Source organism: Humulus lupulus, chromosome 8 (assembly GCF_963169125.1).
Source record: "Humulus lupulus chromosome 8, drHumLupu1.1, whole genome shotgun sequence".
Classification (NCBI taxonomy): domain Eukaryota; kingdom Viridiplantae; phylum Streptophyta; class Magnoliopsida; order Rosales; family Cannabaceae; genus Humulus; species Humulus lupulus.
The window spans coordinates 49,033,065-49,052,012 of record NC_084800.1 but is presented as its reverse complement, the minus strand read 5'-3'; the positions used below and the strand labels follow the sequence as shown (position 1 = coordinate 49,052,012).

Below are 18,948 nucleotides of genomic sequence, written 5' to 3'. Positions count from 1 at the left end.
ATAAACCGTATATGTATATATATTTATATATATATATGTTTATATATATATATTTTTCTTTTGAAATAACGTATATATATAGTTAAAAAAAAAAAAAAAGGAACGCATATATTAATATATTTATATATATATGTTTATATATATAATATAAAAGTTGGTTAAGAGATTTTTTGTTTTTTGTTGTGCTAAAGAAATATCTTAGTTTCCAATTTTAAAAATTTGAGATATTTTCTTTAATGACAATTAAATTAATTTTATGTTTAATTAATTATGTGGTAAGTTTTCAATTGGGTAAAACTTTATGGTAATTAATTAATAAGTAAATTAATTTTGATAACTCAATTGATTGTTTTAGATATTGATTGATTTATTTATTTTAGCAATTAATTTATTTATTTTGGGAATAAATGTAATGATACATAAATATATGTAACATGTCATATAGGTTTTCATGTTAGGTCCATCCAATTAATAAGAAAATTAACATATCTAGAATCATTATTAAGTTATTTTTTGCATTTGGGCTTTAAATATAAGTATAATGATGGCCCATTTTTTTTTGTTTTGAAAAATGTGGAAAAAATCAAATAAAACTTTCATAAAATGTTAGGTTTTATTTGGGCCCAATTGAACATGTAAAGTTTAAATTCCTCTCTTGTGGGTGGTTCCACTTGTGAAGGCCCATTTGCTTTGCATTACTAGATTGGACTTAATCAATTGAATAACAATTAATAAAACGAAGGTTTAAATTCCTGTCTTTTTGAGCTTTGTGTGGAAGTTAGGGAGCCTTAGTAGTGGGTCCGACATACTGAACTCAGCTCTCCTCCATGCAAGCTCGAATTGTTAAGGCCCATTTACTTAAGTTGGACTTAATTGTATTAGGTTGTTCCTTTTAGTTGGACCTAATAATTGATTAGAAACAAATTAATTCTAATTGTTGGATTAATTTTCAATGAGTAATTTTAGAATTAATGGGAAAATTATAAACTATGGTTTATTGATTATTTTAATAATTTGGCAAACCTAAGTTGGTAATTTTCAAAAGAATAAAATACTAAATCGAGAAAAATTAAATAATGAGTTTTTTAAAATTTTGAATTCGATCTCCACCGTTGATTTAACGAGGTTAGGGTTTAGTGGGGCCTAATGGCGCTTTGATTTCGTCTCCCTACGGAAGGTGTTCACTAGACTCTTAACATGGTTAAATTTCTTAGGATAGATGGTTATAGATGGACCTTCTATAGACTCATCCCTACGGTGACTATAGGAATTAAGTCTATAATAATCAAAATCGTGGGTCAAACTCATAAAGTAAGAAATATTTGTGACTCTCGCCAACCGGGACACATGTGTTTTCGTTACTTTGATCGAATGGATAGGTTATTAATAAAAGTCTGGGACGTTTTATTAATTGAGTTGTTTCTCTATTTGACTAAGTGAATATTTGTGACTCTCGCCTACCGGGACACATAGGTTCATGGCTAGTTGAAAAACCTAAGAAATAGAAAGATAAGTTTTTAGTATTTACTTATCTTCAAACATTGTTTATATGTTATGCTATTTCTGAAACTTGTATGAATGAATGTTTGTCGAACAATGCATTGATTTCTCCTTTATTGATAATCATATTCCTCTATGGCCTCCAACCCCATTATCTCTCTTCTGTCCAAGGAGTTGTTAACCGGCGAGAACTTCATGAAATGGAAATCTAATATCAACATAGTGTTGATCGGCGACAACTCAAAATTCGTGATGACTGAAGCTGAACCTGACTTTCCTGGAGAGAATGCCTCGAAGGCAGTGAGGGAGAAGTATGATCGTTGGACTGCTGCCAACAACAAGGCCAAGGCCTACATGCTCGCCAGCATGTCAGAAACGGTAAGGACTAAGATGGAAGATATCGAAACTGCTTACGACATCATGGAGCAACTCCAAGAAATGTTTGGACACAAGTCAGCGCAAGCTAGTTTCGAGGCTACCAAGAAGTATGTGAACTGTAGGATGGCACCTGGCCAACATGTTCGTGATCATTTTATTAAGATGACGAACTACTTCCAAGAAGCTGAGTTGCATGGAGCAACAGTAGATGAGAAGACTCAAGTTGGAATCATTCTCAACAGCCTTGCACCTAGTTTCCTTACGTTCACCACGAACTATTTTCTTAACAAGTTGGACTATGGAATGACTCAGTTATTGAATGAGCTCCAGATGTATGAAGGAATAAATGGTGGACCGAGTAAAGGACCTGAGAAGAAGGCTGCTACTACCGGGGGTGCTCAGGGTGAGGCTAACCTAGCCTCTTCCTCGAAGAGCAAGAAGAGAAAGGCAAGGAAGGACAAAAAGAAAGCTAAGAAGCAAGCAGCTGGAAAGGCACCAACAACTGAAAAGCCTGTTGGAGCAAAGCCAACTAGCAAGAAGGCTAAAGGACAATGTTTCCATTGCAAGGAGGAGGGGCATTGGAAGCGTAATTGCCCCGCCCTCAAGGCAACTGGAACCCAAGGTAATAATAATTTATTAGTCTTGGATGCATGTGTTTTAGAGGATGATTCTTCTGTTTGGATAGTTGATTCAGGATCCACTAATCATGTGTGTATTTCTTTGCAGCTACTTAGCAACTGGAAAACGGTGAAGGAGGGCGAGTTAAAACTTAGAGTTGGAAATGGTGAATTCGTGGAGGTCAAAGCGAAAGGACAAGCCCGTTTAAATTTTGGAAATAAATTTATGTTGTTGGATGATGTTTATTTTATTCCAAACTTTAGTAGGAATTTAGTTTCAGTTTCTTTATTACATCAACAACGATTTGCTGTTACTTTCACAAGTTTTAATATATCTATTTCATTTAATGGATGTGAATTGTGTGTTGGATGTATGGAAAATGGCTTGTATATTTTGCGACCTAATGAATCACTCGCGCTTAACAATGAATTGTTTAAGGTAGCTAATCCTAGGACCGCCAAATGACAAAAGATCGATAATGATCACATGACATACCTTTGGCATCTTCGCCTTGGTCATATTAACTATGATAGGATTAAAAGACTTACAAAGGCTGGGCCTTTGAAGGAACTCACAATGGGTGACTTACCTGTCTGCGAATCTTGTCTGGAAGGTAAAATGACCAAGCGTCCATTCTCTGCAAAAGGAGAAAGGGCCAAAGTACCCCTAGGGCTCGTTCATACTGACGTCTGTGGACCGATTAATGTTCAGGCAAGAGGTGGTAATGAATATTTCGTCACTTTCATTGACGATTATTCTCGATATTCATGTCTTTACCTAATGCAACGAAAATCTGAAACTTTTGACAAGTTTAAAGAATTTTTAGCAATGGCCCAAAACCAGTTAGGTAAAACTTTAAAGATCTTGAGATCTGATAGGGGTGGAGAATATTTGGATAATCAGTTCCAAGATCATCTTACTGAATGTGGAATTCTGTCTCAACTCACTACCCCAGGAACTCCACAACAAAATGGTGTTGCTGAGCGTCGGAACCGAACGTTGTTAGAAATGGTGAGGTCAATGATTAGTTATTCAACTCTAACACCGTCTTTCTGGGGGTATGCCATTCAGACCGCTAATGACATTTTAAATGTTGTACCGTCTAAGGCTATCTCCAAAACGCCTCTAGAACTACGGAATAGATGTGAACCTAGTCTACGCCATTATAGAATTTGGGGGTGTCCTGCTCATGTCCTGAGGAAAAAGGAAGGAAAGCTAGAATCGCGAACTGAGGTTTGCTTGTTTGTAGGCTATCCTAAAGGTACTCGGGGTGGTCTGTTTTATAGTCCAGTAGACAAGAAAGTGTTTGTTTCCACAAACGCTACTTTTCTAGAAAACGACTACATGAAAAACTTCAAACCTCGGAGTAAAATATTGTTGGAAGAAATGCAATCAGCAGGAAATGTTCAACCCATACCAATGCAAATCAACAAGAACGTTGAAGAAGAACAGACAGCTGGTCCAAGTCAGACAGTTACGGTGCCTCGTCGTAGTGGGAGGGTTTCTCGGAACCCGGAACGCTACGGGATGGATGGTGAAACCAATATGGTAGTAACTTACACTCGTGATGATGATCCATTGTCCTTTAAACAGGAAATGGTTAGTTCTGAAAAGGATTTGTGGGTCGAAGCCATGAACCAGGAAATGGAGTCCATGTACTCCAATTCCGTCTGGGATCTTGTAGAAGCGCCGATGGATTTTAGGCCCATTGGATGCAAGTGGATCTACAAGAAGAAAAGAGGAGCTGATGGAAATGTTGAGACATATAAAGCTCGACTTGTGGCAAAGGGTTATACCCAAAGAGAGGGAGTTGACTATGAGGAAACTTTCTCTCCAGTGGCCATGTTAAAATCCATTCGCATACTTTTATCCATAGCTGCAGCTCTTAATTATGAGATTTGGCAAATGGACGTCAAGACAGCATTTCTCAATGGCTTTCTTGATGAGACCATTTATATGGATCAACCAGAAGGATTTGTAGTAGCTGGACAGGAAAAGAAAGTATGCAAGCTCAATAGGTCCATTTATGGTCTTAAACAAGCTTCGCGCTCCTGGAACTTAAGGTTTAATGAAATAATTAAGACCTATGGTTTTGAGCAGAACGTCGATGAACCCTGTGTTTACCAACTAAGGGAAAATGATGTGAAAGTGTTCTTGGTACTTTATGTAAATGATATTTTACTCATTGGCAACAATGTCAAGAAATTATCAGACATAAAGAACTGGCTCGGGACCAAATTTCAGATGAAAGATTTGGGTGAAGCTAGTTACGTTCTCGGCATCCAAATCATTCGGGATAGGAAGAACAAGATGTTGGCGCTATCTCAAGCAGCATACATAGATAAGGTACTTGAACGTTTCTCTATGAAAAACTCGAAGAAGGGACTGTTGCCATCCCGACATGGAGTTTATCTTTCTAAGAAGCAGTCTCCACAGACTCCTCAAGAGGAAGAAGAGATGAAACAGATTCCCTATGCATCTGCAGTTGGAAGTCTTATGTATGCTATGTTATGCACTAGACCAGACATCTGCTATGCAGTGGGAGTTGTAAGCAGGTACCAATCAAATCCTGGTAGACAACATTGGGCAGCGGTCAAGCACATACTGAAGTATCTACAAAGAACAAAGGATTATATGCTGGTCTATTCGGGAGGTTCACTAGACCCGATAGGCTACACTGATTCTGATTTTCAGACGGATGTCGATGACAGGAAGTCTACTTCTGGAATGGTGTTTACTCTTGGGGGTGGAGCTGTGATTTGGAGAAGCGTTAAGCAGTCTGCCATTTCAGATTCCACCATGGAGGCTGAGTACATAGCTGCGTCTGAAGCGGCTAAGGAAATAGTCTGGCTGAAGAAGTTCTACACGGATCTCGGTGTTATTCCAGGAATGGATAAACCACTCATATTGTACTGTGACAATAATGGGGCTATAGCGAATTCGAAAGAACCTCGAAGTCATAAAAGAGCAAAGCATATAGAGAGGAAATACCACATTATTAGGGAATATGTGTCCAGGGGTGAAGTCAAGGTGATGAAGATAGTGTCGGAAGACAATCTGGCAGATCCTTTTACCAAGACTTTGGCTGAGAGTGTTTTCGTGAAGCATGTAGAGGGAATGGGTTTGAAAAACATGTCTCATTTGTTTTAAAAGGGCAAGTGGGAGTTTGTTGGGTTTTATGCCCTTAATAAAACCATATTTCTTATGTAACACGTTATTATTATCAATAAAAGAAGTAGAAATCGTTTTGTTTATTCAATTGCATTGTTCGCTTGTTTTATTACATGTTTATTCAATTAATACAAACATTCATAAAATCCTGAGCATATGGATAGTTACAATTATAGTGACTAGGTCACAGTGGATTATAGTTGTAATTATATGTTCAAAAAGAACGAGTCCTAGATTAGATCAGTGCATTGGATTTTCACTGATTAGGAAATCTACGATATGATCTGCTTACACATTAGGAGTGTGATGTCTTGTCCAAGGCATTGACCAAGTAGATATGATCGGATGCATTTGGTTACATCGGACTAGGACCGATATTGATTATTGATTGATAAATAAGTATCGTTGTTATCAAATCTAATCAATATCACAACGTTGACCATAGGTTAAGTCGATCTTAATTCTGAGTGATAATATTCTGCTAATTATATTATTTAAATCTTTTGACTTGTTCGTTACCAGCTTACCCTACGGTCTAGCCCATACTTACATCTTGGAGATTTAGTAATGAAATTGAGTGGGAGTATTATTCATAGATATGAACTCTATAACTTCTATATGAGAAGTGAAAAGATGATTTCCTTAATTGCTTTGTTCAAAATGTTAAATGATTGAGATCTCATTTCTGTGATTAAGTTCACGGAAATATCATTTATAAGGAACTTAGTGGGAGTTAAGGATAAAATACTGATGAGGGGTAAAACGGTAATTTTCACCCAGCTTGTTAGTAAGTCATCGATAGAGGATTGACTAACTGTAATGGTTATAACAATGGATAACGTATTTATGCTTTGGAAAATACGTTCTATGAATTCAAGAGTTCAATTCCAAGTCTATAGTGGAGTCACGAGGAATTAATAAGGTAGTGAAATTATTCGTAAATAAATTCACGGTAACTTATTGGAGCTTGATTTCATGGATCCATGGTCCCCGCATCACCTTTGAGTAAATCATCTAGAATGTCTCAATTAATTGATTTAATTATCAATTAGGATTTTTTTTAAAGTTGACTAGGTCAATTTTGGAAAATTTATAGAGATATGAGATTTAGAGAATAAAAGAGAATCTTTGGGTAAATTTATTAATATTGATAAATTGGTGTCAATATAAATAAATAAAAATTAAATCAAGTTTCAAATTATAATTAGTTAATTTGAATAAGGATTTAGTTAATTAATTAAAATAAATAAATAAATAAAAGGTTTTGAATTTAGGCCCAATTGGGATTTAAATTCAAAATAAAAGTATTGGGCCCAAGTCCATTTGTGGGAGCCCAAGGCTTTTATCTTTTTGTTTATTAGTTTAATTAATTCAAAATTTAAATTTAAATTTAAATTTAAATAAAGCCCATTAAGTTGTCTATATAAGGAATATGATATCTAGGGTTTTTTAAAAAAAAGTCAGTCTCAGTTGATTTATTGGGTAAGTGAAAACCTAGACACTCTAATTCTTTCTTAGCCACTTTCTCTTCTTCTTTTCTAGATCTCTTTCTCATGTGTTGAGAACCAGCCCACACTAGTTCTAGATTGATCAAAGGCTTGGTGAGGAAGACTGTGTTGCTAATCTAGTTCAATCTCTTGATAATACTCTGCTACAGAAAGGAATCAAGAGTTAGAGAGATTGAAGGAAGGAGTTGTTCCAGTTCCGCTGCGTATTCGTAAGTTTCTACATCATTGTGTTTATGTTAATTTACGAATATAATGTTCATATGTATGTCATGTTATTCTATGTTTCTATTATGTGTTTGGAAAAATAATAGGAAGCATGCATCTAGATTTAGAATTTAAGATCCTACAGACCCACTTTCCTGAGTAGCCCCACCGCAAAACTTATCACGATGCTTTCTTATTTCCATTGCAAAATATTTAAAGGCGGCTATGACCTTACAGATTCCTGATACATTGTCTTGACCTGCCAACAAGTTAAGAACTTTATCACGCATTCCATTATGCCCCTCTCCATCCCAGGCCATCACCATAAAGCTTTCATACACTAGTACACTGACATGATGCCTGAATGAAGAGAAAAGAAAGAAAATAACATGAGATTCATTCAGAATCCCCCATTTAATCCCAGTGTCCATCAGACCCCAAGTCTGATCCTTATGACCCTTATATCACAATGGATTCATACCTGACACTGTATCACCCTTAGCTAATCCAGCTAAGACTTCCATTCAATTTTTCTTATCTGAGATTCACTTAGTCATCTTTTCTTTTAGCTCCTCCGAGATAATAATCTCAAGCACAGAACTGGCCATTGACCCACCAGAAACTCTACTCTAGTTCTGGTAAAATTCTTTCACTAACGTGTTACATAAGTAATCTTTTCTCTGTATCACTGAGGTGTCATAACAACCTGCCAATTGATTCTGATCTGTAAACAGAGACTCAGAATTCTTTCCACAAATCACATATAATACCATGCCCATCCAAGGACACTCCCGCCTTCTAAGGTATCCCTTGACCTTAGCAAATTTCCACAGAGAATACACCACAATACCATCGTCCCAGACGATCACAAATTCCCATTCAAATAATCCCTTTAACGCTCTGTTCATCTGATCCATAAGCACTTATCGTTAAACAAATTCTCAAAATACAATCCAGCACTTCCTAGTGCTCTTTATCTAATATAAACACAGCCTTTTGCATATCTTTTCCCTCTGATCCCTAACTGGTACTAACCAGATCGGAGATCAACTTTTAAGAATTCCTTCTCACTCAGTATCTAAGCCTCGAGTTCTTATAAATCTACTAAGTCATTCAATACAATGCCCTCAATTCAACTCTATCCTTGGCACTAATCAAACCACCATTTTATCTCTTTATACTACAGAAATCCCGGCTAATCCCCTGAAAACACATTCAGGAACTCACAGACTAGTCCAGCCTGCCCCGATCCCACTGACACAATCTAAGTGGTATCCACCACACTAGCTAAGAGTTCTATTCATCTTTCCGCCATAAAACTCTAGCTCTCTATACAGATGTCATGAGCATGCCCACTTTATGCCTCTATATATGCAACAACAAAGGAACAACATGGTACCAAAACCAATCAGCACAACTCAGAAATAAAACTAGGAAACTGACCTGCCACTCCTGAGGAGCTAGTCTCAGTCCCAGACTTTGTCTGCTCTGGAATAAACACTCGAGCTGGAGTCAAGCTGTCTATCCTCTTTTGCTCAAGCTCCCTTAGCCTTGGGCAGTCCTTCTTGAAATACCCAACCCTGCCACAAGCAAAACATGACTTTGCTCGGCATTCTCCCAGATGATGCCTCTTACACCGAGCGCATTCTGGGTAAGGCTTCCAGCTTTTCTTCTTGCTTGCTCCACTAAGTGGAGGTACCACTATCTGAGCTCCATGCTCCGAGGCACTCTTTTCCTCATCTCTGATGCTCTCAACAGCATGAGCCTTCTCTACCACCTGAGCATAGGTAGAGACTTCATGCATTGGGGCAACTCTGATGCCCTGAGCTATTCCAGGACTCAATCCTTGAACAAACTTTTCTTTCCGAGCCACATCTGTGGGTACCATGTCTAAAACAAACTTGGTCAACCCATTAAATCTATTAACGTACTCGGATACTGATGCCTTTCCCTGAACAAGATTCAGAAACTCATTCATCTTGGCAGTCTTGGCCACATCACAGTAATACTTTTCATTAAACAGCTGCCTAAACTCTTTCCAATCCATCACAGCTGTGTCTCGTGTCTGGGATATCACTTCCCACCATGTCTGGGCATCATCCCGCAGTACAAAAGTAGCACAGATCACCCTATCGTGACCTACCAGTCCCATACTGTCAAAAATGGAACTGATCATGCCCATCCATTGCTCAGCTCTGAATGGATCTAGGCCTCCCTCAAAAACTGGAGGGTAATATTCCTGGAATCTTCCACAGAGAAATTCCCATCTGCTCTTAACCCTAGGCTGAGCCAAAACTGGTGCCACTCCTGGCACAACATAGGAAGAGGTGCTCCCCAACAGATTCTACTGTTGCCTCAAACACCTGATCTCTTCCTCATGCCTCTGCAATCTTGATTGCAAATCTGTGACTATCTGTTGAAAACTCTGAGGGGTAGATGAAGAACTCAACCCCTGGCTGAAATTCCCAGCCTCTGAATAACCACCACCAGGCCTCATTATTTGCCTTGGCTATGAACCTACTCTGCAGTCAATAACTTGACCCATTAGACACAATGAGCATATCATGAGCTTTCCCCCACGGGATCAATCTTACCACACCACATTCACAAATCACTGCAGTGCTATAAACATTCCGATGGCATTCATACCTCAATCAAAATCCCTGCTCTTCCAACAATCACACCATGCCTCAACTCAAGCATGCAAATATCACAATTATGTAATCATGGAGCAGGTAATCAAATGATCATATTCATAAATATATCCACGGAGCATATAATCAAATAGTCAAGAGTCAAGCTCTATCAGAATCTCATGCTCCCTAATGCAATGTGCAGGTAAAGCATTCATAATCTATTTAAGTAGCTAAGCACATAACTACGAAAATAGTTACCATTCCTTGAGTGAAGCTATCTTCAGTGATGAGTGTACATGCCCAGCTTGTCTTCAGAAACACATAAACCATGGCATGCTCTAATACCAAAATTGTAACGCCCCAACTCCAGGGACCGCTACAATGCACATTGCAAATAGTGTTAAACTCGCTAGTCGAGTCATTTGGCCATAAACGTGTAACTAAGTATGACTAGCGGTTTAGGGGTAATAAACTCTGAAATTATATTTTTGGGATCCCAATGTATACAGTAAACGTTCTAGTGAAACGTTATATCCTTAACCAAAGTTTTTAACCCCTAAATCGCTAGTCATACTTAGTTACACGTTTATGGCCAAATGACTCGACTAGCGAGTTTAGCACTGTTTGCAATGTGCACTGTAGCGGTCCCTGGAGTTGGGGCGTTACAAAAATCATACGTTTTATAACATAAATAAAATTTAATTAAACTTAAACTAACTTATTAGAATAATATCATATTAAGCATATAATATAATCTACTGTGAATTAGCAACAAATTATTTTTTTTTTAAACTAGCAAACGTATAATATTTAAAATTACATTAAACATATAATATATAATCTCTTGTTGCCACTCTCAAATTCAAAAGTTAGAACAAATATAAACTTAAATAAAAATAAATAAATTATTTAATTAAAATAGGATATTTATTTAAAATTTATATGATATTAATATAAATTTAATAAAAATAATTAATAAATTCTATAAATAAAACTAAACAAACGTGCATGTGCATATTACACATTATTTGTATCTAGTAACATAATAAATATGTCTTGATATACCTAATGTTCTTCGCATACTACCCATATTCATTCAAAACTTATTTTTTCTAGCCTTTTTGTATAAAATGCTAACTATCCCAAGCAGGAGTTTAGCATGAGGCTGATGTGGCATTTTCTTTATTGGCTGCTTTCTGCAATTTATCAGGTATGAGATGATTAATGGCTAATAAAAAAATAATAACACAACTAAGTTAGGTCGTACGTCTTGCTGCTCGATAGTGCTCATAGGAAAAAGGAAAAAAAACAAACTAAGTGGGAGTGAATTGATAGAATCATTGTAAATCTTAATTTTATTATAAATCATTAAGCCTAAACTCTTTCGAGGTGAAATTATTAAATATTTTAGTAATATGCCATTTGTAGAATAAAAAAAATAAGTAGGTGTGTGAAAGAAATTTTAAAAATTCATACGTGATTTATTATGCATGTTATAGGTCTGAGTCTGAGTTTGTAATAATTATTTATAAAATTTATAATAATATATGAACTCTTAAATGAAAGTGGAACAAGTTATTAAAACTTTTTAGGTCAATTAAGTTGTATAGTACACTAATCAACATCGATTTGCTTAATAAATAAGGTAAATTATTTAATTAATAAATTTAATTATAAATTAAATACTTACTTATATATTTGAGTTTTAATAATACCAAATTATATCTTTTTATCAAATCTCTTCTATATAAAAAAAATACGTAGATAATAGAAATTTTTAATTTTAACGGTTTTAATGGAATATATTTTTAAAACTAATAGAAATAGATATTTATTAATTATATTAATATAAATCCAAATTCAAATGATATGAAATATTGTAATTACAATAATATATAATACAAAAATAAATATTTAATAATTCTATTAATATAAATTTAAATGTTATAAAATAGTATTATTATAATAATATTTAACACTTATATTAATATAAATTTAAATATTATAAAATATCATTATAACAATAATATATAATACATAATGTTAATTTTTATTAAAAAAATTATCATTTATATTTAAAAATGTTAACATGTTATATATATTTATAAAAAAACTATAAACAATGTTTTTGTTTAATTTTTCTTTAATATGTATATGTCATTCTTTAATATATAATATTGTTTATTTATTTAAAATTTATATGACAATGATACAAATTTAATAAAAAATAATTAATAATATCTATAAATAAAACTAAGCAAACGTGCATTGTGTGTTACTTGTATATATCTAGTAATACAAAATGTATGTATTTGAACATGCATTTTTTTATTAAAAATTAATTTAATAAGAATATAATACCATCCATTTATTTAATTAAAATTATTTTTATATTTTGAAATATATGATACAAATCTTTAAAATAATTTATTTAAAAGTATTATTTTAATTTTTGAAACAAATTTGTATTATATAAGCATACAAAGTAGATGCTATTTTTTAAAAATGTAATTCATTTAAATAATTAAAATTATTTTCATTTTTAAATAATTAATTTCCTTAAATGGATTTAAAATAAAAATTTATTTAAAAAAGTGAGATAATATTTGTTCATTTGTTTTTTCGTCAAACACCCTATGTAGGAATTTGTGAGAGTGGACTTAAGTATTTGATGAATGATAATTGTTGAGAAGAGTTAAAAAAAATGAAGAAAGGGTTTATAGTGGTTCTTTAATGTCCTACTAATCAGGGACCGTTACGACGTGTTTTTGAATTAATGCTGGACTCGCTTAGCGAGTCATTTTGACTAAATATATGATTAAGTGACTAGTGGTTCAGGTATTAAAAATCTTGGTCAAAGAAGTCAATATTTCTATTAAAACTTTAGTCTTTACATGGGATCCCAAAATACAAATTTAAAAATTGTTTACAACTCAATGATTACAAAATAAGCCGATCTAAGCAGCAAAACAGGGGCCAACCCTAGTTCCGATGCAATATCTTGGTCGTGGTGATCGAGCATACTACATATGTACACATCGCCTCTAATGCTCTCCAACTCATGGCTGGTCAAGCTTCTCCTTACCCTCACCTACACCACATAGCACCCGTGAGCCAAGGCTGAGGAGAAAACATATTTAACAGATTCAAATAATCAACATAATATAACATGCTTAAAAGTAATAACTGAAACTAAGCAGATACATTGTACAAGTAAGCGACCACAAGGTCACACAAGTGCGTATCACACTTCTATTTATTCAAGTGGCATCCGAGACAGTCAAGTGCATAATACACTCCTAGGATGCCTAGCCATAACGACCTGCGTTCTGCACACATAGTGTCGACCACGGCTTATAAGTCGAGCTTCCAATCCAGAATAATCATATATATAGTGCAATCATCATATAAACAAATGCAACACATTCCAATATACTTAAACAGATATTCGCAGGCATAATGGTAATTATGCTTATTAACAGGGGTCCGAGCACTAACCATGCTCACAGTTAACAATTGGGCCATGCCCTTAAATCATATTTACATTTGATAGCTGAGTCGGGCCAAGCCCTAATCCTTTTTACATTTAACAACTAGGCCAAGCCCTAATCATGTATCTCACGTATTTTGTGCAGTTTTCTTAACTCGAACCTCGTGCGAATAATGAAACGACCCCGAGCGGTATCCCTGACTCGAGCTTGGCGGAAGCCCTAGTCACAACACAAGTATATGTTCATCAGGAATTAACCCCAGAACCCGAGTTCCAAATTGAACTCTAACTCTTAAAACCATTGTTCCCAGTCAATGGGACGCTAAAAATGTCCCCCGAGCCCCCAAATAGGATTTCCGAGACCCCGGGCCTAGCCCTTAAAATCCAACAAAATGGCATTTCGGGGCTCCTAGCGCGATTGCGCCCTTAAAAAGTTTGGGGTTGCCAAGGCATTGGCGTTGTAACACCTTACTTCTTTAGAGTCCTTGCTAAGTGAGTTAAAAATGTGTCATCAGCTCACTAATCGAGGTTTTAGGTTAAAATGTGACTAAACTGTAACAAAACTCGTTTAAAGACATTAAGTATAAAACATTTGGTTATTCATTGAAATCTTAGAAAGTTTTATTGTTGGGATCCCATAATACTGTTTAGAAAATACATTACAGATCAAAATATACATATGGTTGACTTAGGCGACAAAACAACTATTAGAGTACATTTTCCCAAAAATAACCCTAGCCGTGGCGCCCAGGCAGGCCAAACATGTACCCGTCGCTCCATGCTCTCCGTACTCATGGTTGGTCGACTGTTCCCTTGCCCTTACCTGCACCATAGAGCACCCGTGAGCCGAAGCCTAGCAAGAAAACTCAACACAAAGCATATAACATATATATGACAATCCACAATATATAACAAATAGCCAATGGCTAAACATATAGCGGCCAGCGTCGTCCCAAGCGCTTAACAAGCCCTGAGTTCGCGACCTTCACTAAGAGGGTGGCTCCAGCACCCTAGGAGGGTCTGGCCCTAACGGCTTACACTCAGCGTGCTCAACGCCGATCTTGGCCCCTTGCCGTATTCGATTTCCTGCCATTCTTGTCCTTCGCCGTTCCCTGCCTTCGTCGTTCACTCACAAATATGCATCACATAGCACAATATCAACATATATATAAACACATACGAAATATAAACATTAGGGGCACACCCTGAAATACAAACAATGGGCTACGCCCTGCAATACAATCAATAGGGCCACGCCCTGCTCTACAAGTACAATAGTTTTCTTACCTGGTCTCGAGCTATCTGAGCATCGTGATCCCGAGCACAGTCTCCTAACCCGAGCCTCGTTGAAAACTTAGTCACAACACATTCATAATAACCATACATCAAGTTCTAAACCAATAAATAATTTTGAAATATAAATCTAGCCTCCGAGACCATGGATTCTACTAAAGCGGGTAGTAGGATCCTTCCTGAGCCTTAACATTTGAGTTCCCGAGCTAAAAACCTTCAAACAACCATTATTTTGCATTTGAGTCGCGGCCCAACCCCCTTAAGGGCTGCGACACGCCCAAGTCAGAGGAAAAATACCTTTCTGCTAAGGGACATGGGCTACGACGCGCTATACCTTGCACCACGATGCGCCTAGGAAAACAGGGGCTTTCCAGCCTCTTTGACACACACAGGCCGTGGCGCCTGAAGAACAAGGTCGTGGCCCGATCCCCCAAACCCAGAAAATCAAACTATTTCCTGCGTTTTCCTCGAGCCTTAGCCCCAAATTCATACCCCAATCATAAACCCAACTTAGATTTAAGCCTAGAATTCCATTTCACATAACCTAAACATCGTAACAAAACCACAAACAACTCCACACACTTATCAACACCCAAAATAAAACTCAGAATTGAACTCTCATGCAAACCTCTAATCCTAGCAGAATTCAACAAGAAGATCAAGTCCAAGAGCTTACCTCTGAATCTCGACCCTGAGCTGATTTCCCAAGTCTTTAAGCTTTCAATCCACCAGTTCTTCAGCCTAAATCCGTAAGGTTTCTCCAAAATTCTTAAGCACCATAAAGAGGGAGTGAGAACCGACTGTGAGAGAGAGAAAGTTGAAAGTTGATGTTGTTTCCCTTCTGTTTTCTTCTAATGTCTCAGCAGCTTATCCCTTAGGCAAAATTCCAAATTACCCTTAAGTCCATCTAAATCCTCAAGTGCCACTAAGGGCAATTTCGTCATTTACCATGTCTCGCTAATTCCTTAAGTGTTCCTATTAATCTCGGTTTAATCCCAACATAACCAAACAATCGCTAAATTACTACCCGTTACCCGGTAAAATCTGAACACATATAACATTCCCAAAATACCTCTAGGCTCCTCCTGAGCCTGATATTCGACCTTGTTGTGACTATCTAGCTAAACTGCTCCCTAGGACCGTCTCGGATTGTGCATCACAAATATATCACCACTCATGATAACTCTACAAAATAGAGTTATTTTACCATATTTTATATGCTAATTGTTGCTTAGTTCTTGAGTTTTTAATTAACTTATTAAGTTTTTATGTAATTTTTAATTTATTAGTCTTAGTGTAGTTTTATAGATTTTTATATGTTTTTATAGATATTTTATTATAATATGTTGTAATTTAATTATTTGAAATTTGTATTGTTAAGTTAGAAGTAAAAGTGTAATTCTTGTGAACTTAAATGCTATATTAAATTAAGTTATAATCAATATTTTTAAAATAATTAATATGATTTATTTATATTTGAAAATATTTGATTGTTATTTAATTTATTTTTATCTTGTAGGAATTATATTATAGTTTTGGGAAAAAGGAAGAAAGAAGAGTGGCTTTTGCGAAAAGGAATTAGAAAAATTGGCACAAGGCCATATGCTCCATTCAGCCCCACGGCCCAGCCCACCAGGCCCGAAGCCTCCATCTCAGCCAGCACTCAGCCCCACGGCCCAGGCCCGTTGGCCTTCTTCAACCTTCAATCCTCTCTTCAGCCAAATGCCACACCCATCAGCTGAAGCTTCTCCCACGCCACCTGTCGCTGCCACCTTCAGCCTTCACATGACCCAGCACCCAACACTTCTCCCAGCAGCAAGAGCAAACCGCCTGCCCCTTCCAAGGCCAGCTCCTTGGGCCTCTTCGGATCACTCAGCCCACAAGGCCCACTCCCATCAATTGTCCCCAGCTCGCCCAGCAGGCCCCTTAGCTGCCCAGCCGCCTGGTGTGCCGTACACCATCCCCTTGAGCCCATCAATTTGCTCATTTGTCCCCTATGACAAAAATGTCAACTTTTTACCATTTTGTCTACACATTTTCACCACTATATCATCATTACACCCTATAATTTACCTCTACATACCATATTTATTTTATTTAATTAATCTAATCAATTTAATTAATTTAAATTGATTATTTTAATAATCTCACTTTGGCTATAAATATGGACTTTCAAGACCATTTTAGGGTGCTTAATTTTGGTTACCATCTTTTTTCTCTCATTTTCTCTCTACCATTCTATCTTCCATTTGGGTTTTTCAAGAGCATTTTGCAAGTATGTATGTCTTTTATTTTGTAATTTCTACTCTAGTTATGTGCTTCTAATCTTTTTCATAAGATTATTAAGATCATGATGAAGCAACTTGTAACTAGGTAATATTTATGTTGTATGTTGATTTCCCTTGTAATGCAACAAAGTCTATGGATTTTTCTTCTTCATATATTTCTTTCATCTTAAATATCTTGTATTTTAGATTGTTAGAACATATTTACACTTTGTTCTTCATTAGTGCATAAACATAATATTCTTTGTGTAAGGTGTGTCATTAAATTGTACACATCCATGCTTAGAACAAAAATATTATGTTTTGCCTTATAAATAATGGTCATTGATTTATTTGTTATTTCATTAGTTTGATTTACACTAAATGCTTTGAAATTATAATTTTGAAAAGTGAAGAAAAATCCTATCTTTTTATAAGAAATTTGTGTTTAAAATTATAAATCTTTTTCGAAAAATGATAGTTTAAATTATTTTAACTATCACTAAAACTTGGGAATCAATATACTAATAAATATTATTAAACTTACATTTTGTGGATTCTAGTATCTTAATAATCTTTTCTTTTAATACTTATTTTCAACTCATTATTGGTTTATTTTCATTATCTTAAATAGCTTTATTTTTCAATCTTTTATTTTATGTTCATTAAAACTTATCAATCTTTGGAACTAGGTTAGAATTTATTACTTTTGATTTAAAATAGTTTCATTTTCGATTTTAGACAACTCCTTTGGGTTCGACATCCTTGCTTACGATCACTATTCTATATGGACGATTCGTGCGCTTGCGATATATAAATCTTTAAACATACCCGTTTTGGGTCCATCAACTCACTCGTGGTATCAATCATAATATACACAAATATTATATTTATTTCCCCAATGGGATAAAATTACAAATATGCCCCTAATAGCCAAATGAGGCCCACATGCATATTTAATTCACCTAAACATGTATTTCTAATCACATAATCATCAAATTCATATATTAACGTAATTAAATCAATTATTGCCCTCCCGACATGCTGTCAAGGCCCTAAGCCTTGTTAGCAAATTCAGGACGCTACAGGTGCAGTCGCGCCAACCCCTGGCGCGGTCGCGCTCCAGAACTCGAGACCCAAATCAAAGTTCAATTTTCCCCTTTCTGGGACACTAGCGCGGTCACGCTAGGTCGCCAGAAATGCAAATCGAGCCCAGAATATGGTGTTCTTCCCCAATTCTCTAAACCTGGGATTACCAGCAATACAGACCCCAATTTTGACCCATACCAATGTTTTCCAGCAGGATTCCAACCTCAAAAACTTATCTCTAGGATCGTCTCGTACCAGGTAACTCAAATATATCCACATAATAATGTGGTCACAATTATAAATCGTATATATTTACAATTATACCATCAGCGAGTCAAATTGAGAAAAATGTCATTCTAATAAGAAACGGGCCCACATGCATATTTAATACACTTAAACATGCAAGCATAATCATATCATAATACAATCCACATAATAACATGCTCAGAACACATAAGCATACAATTAACTCAAATATTGCCTCCCGACCCCCTAATCAAGGCACTAAGTCATATTAGGGAAGTTGGGATGTTACAGGTTCAGTCTGAAAAAGTGACCTATGTCCACTAAGTCATTTTTATTGATGTATAGACTTTGAAGATTTTATCAAATTTACATTTGAGAGATCCTAATAATGGAGCTTTTAAGTATTTGGTACTAAGAGGTGCATCTATACATTTTTTCTCTTGGTAGTATCAAGAGTCCCCCTTTTTTATTATTTACATTACAATATCTATAGTGGCAGAATGGGAGGAGCTGACGGTGGAATGTCGTAACCCGATCTGGCTAATTCCTGA

General features: G+C 35.8%; 1 protein-coding gene across 1 annotated transcript in view; it reads left to right on the top strand.

Annotated features, from left to right (window-relative positions):
• Positions 1-1,635: 1,635 nt before the first annotated feature.
• LOC133795374 (uncharacterized) overlaps positions 1,636-18,948 on the top strand; it is a 31,009-nt gene continuing 13,696 nt past the window's right edge. Inside the window, exon 1 of the mRNA XM_062232825.1 lies at positions 1,636-2,500. Coding sequence (XP_062088809.1) covers positions 1,636-2,500 — 865 coding nt within the window. The remainder of the gene's footprint in view (positions 2,501-18,948) is intronic.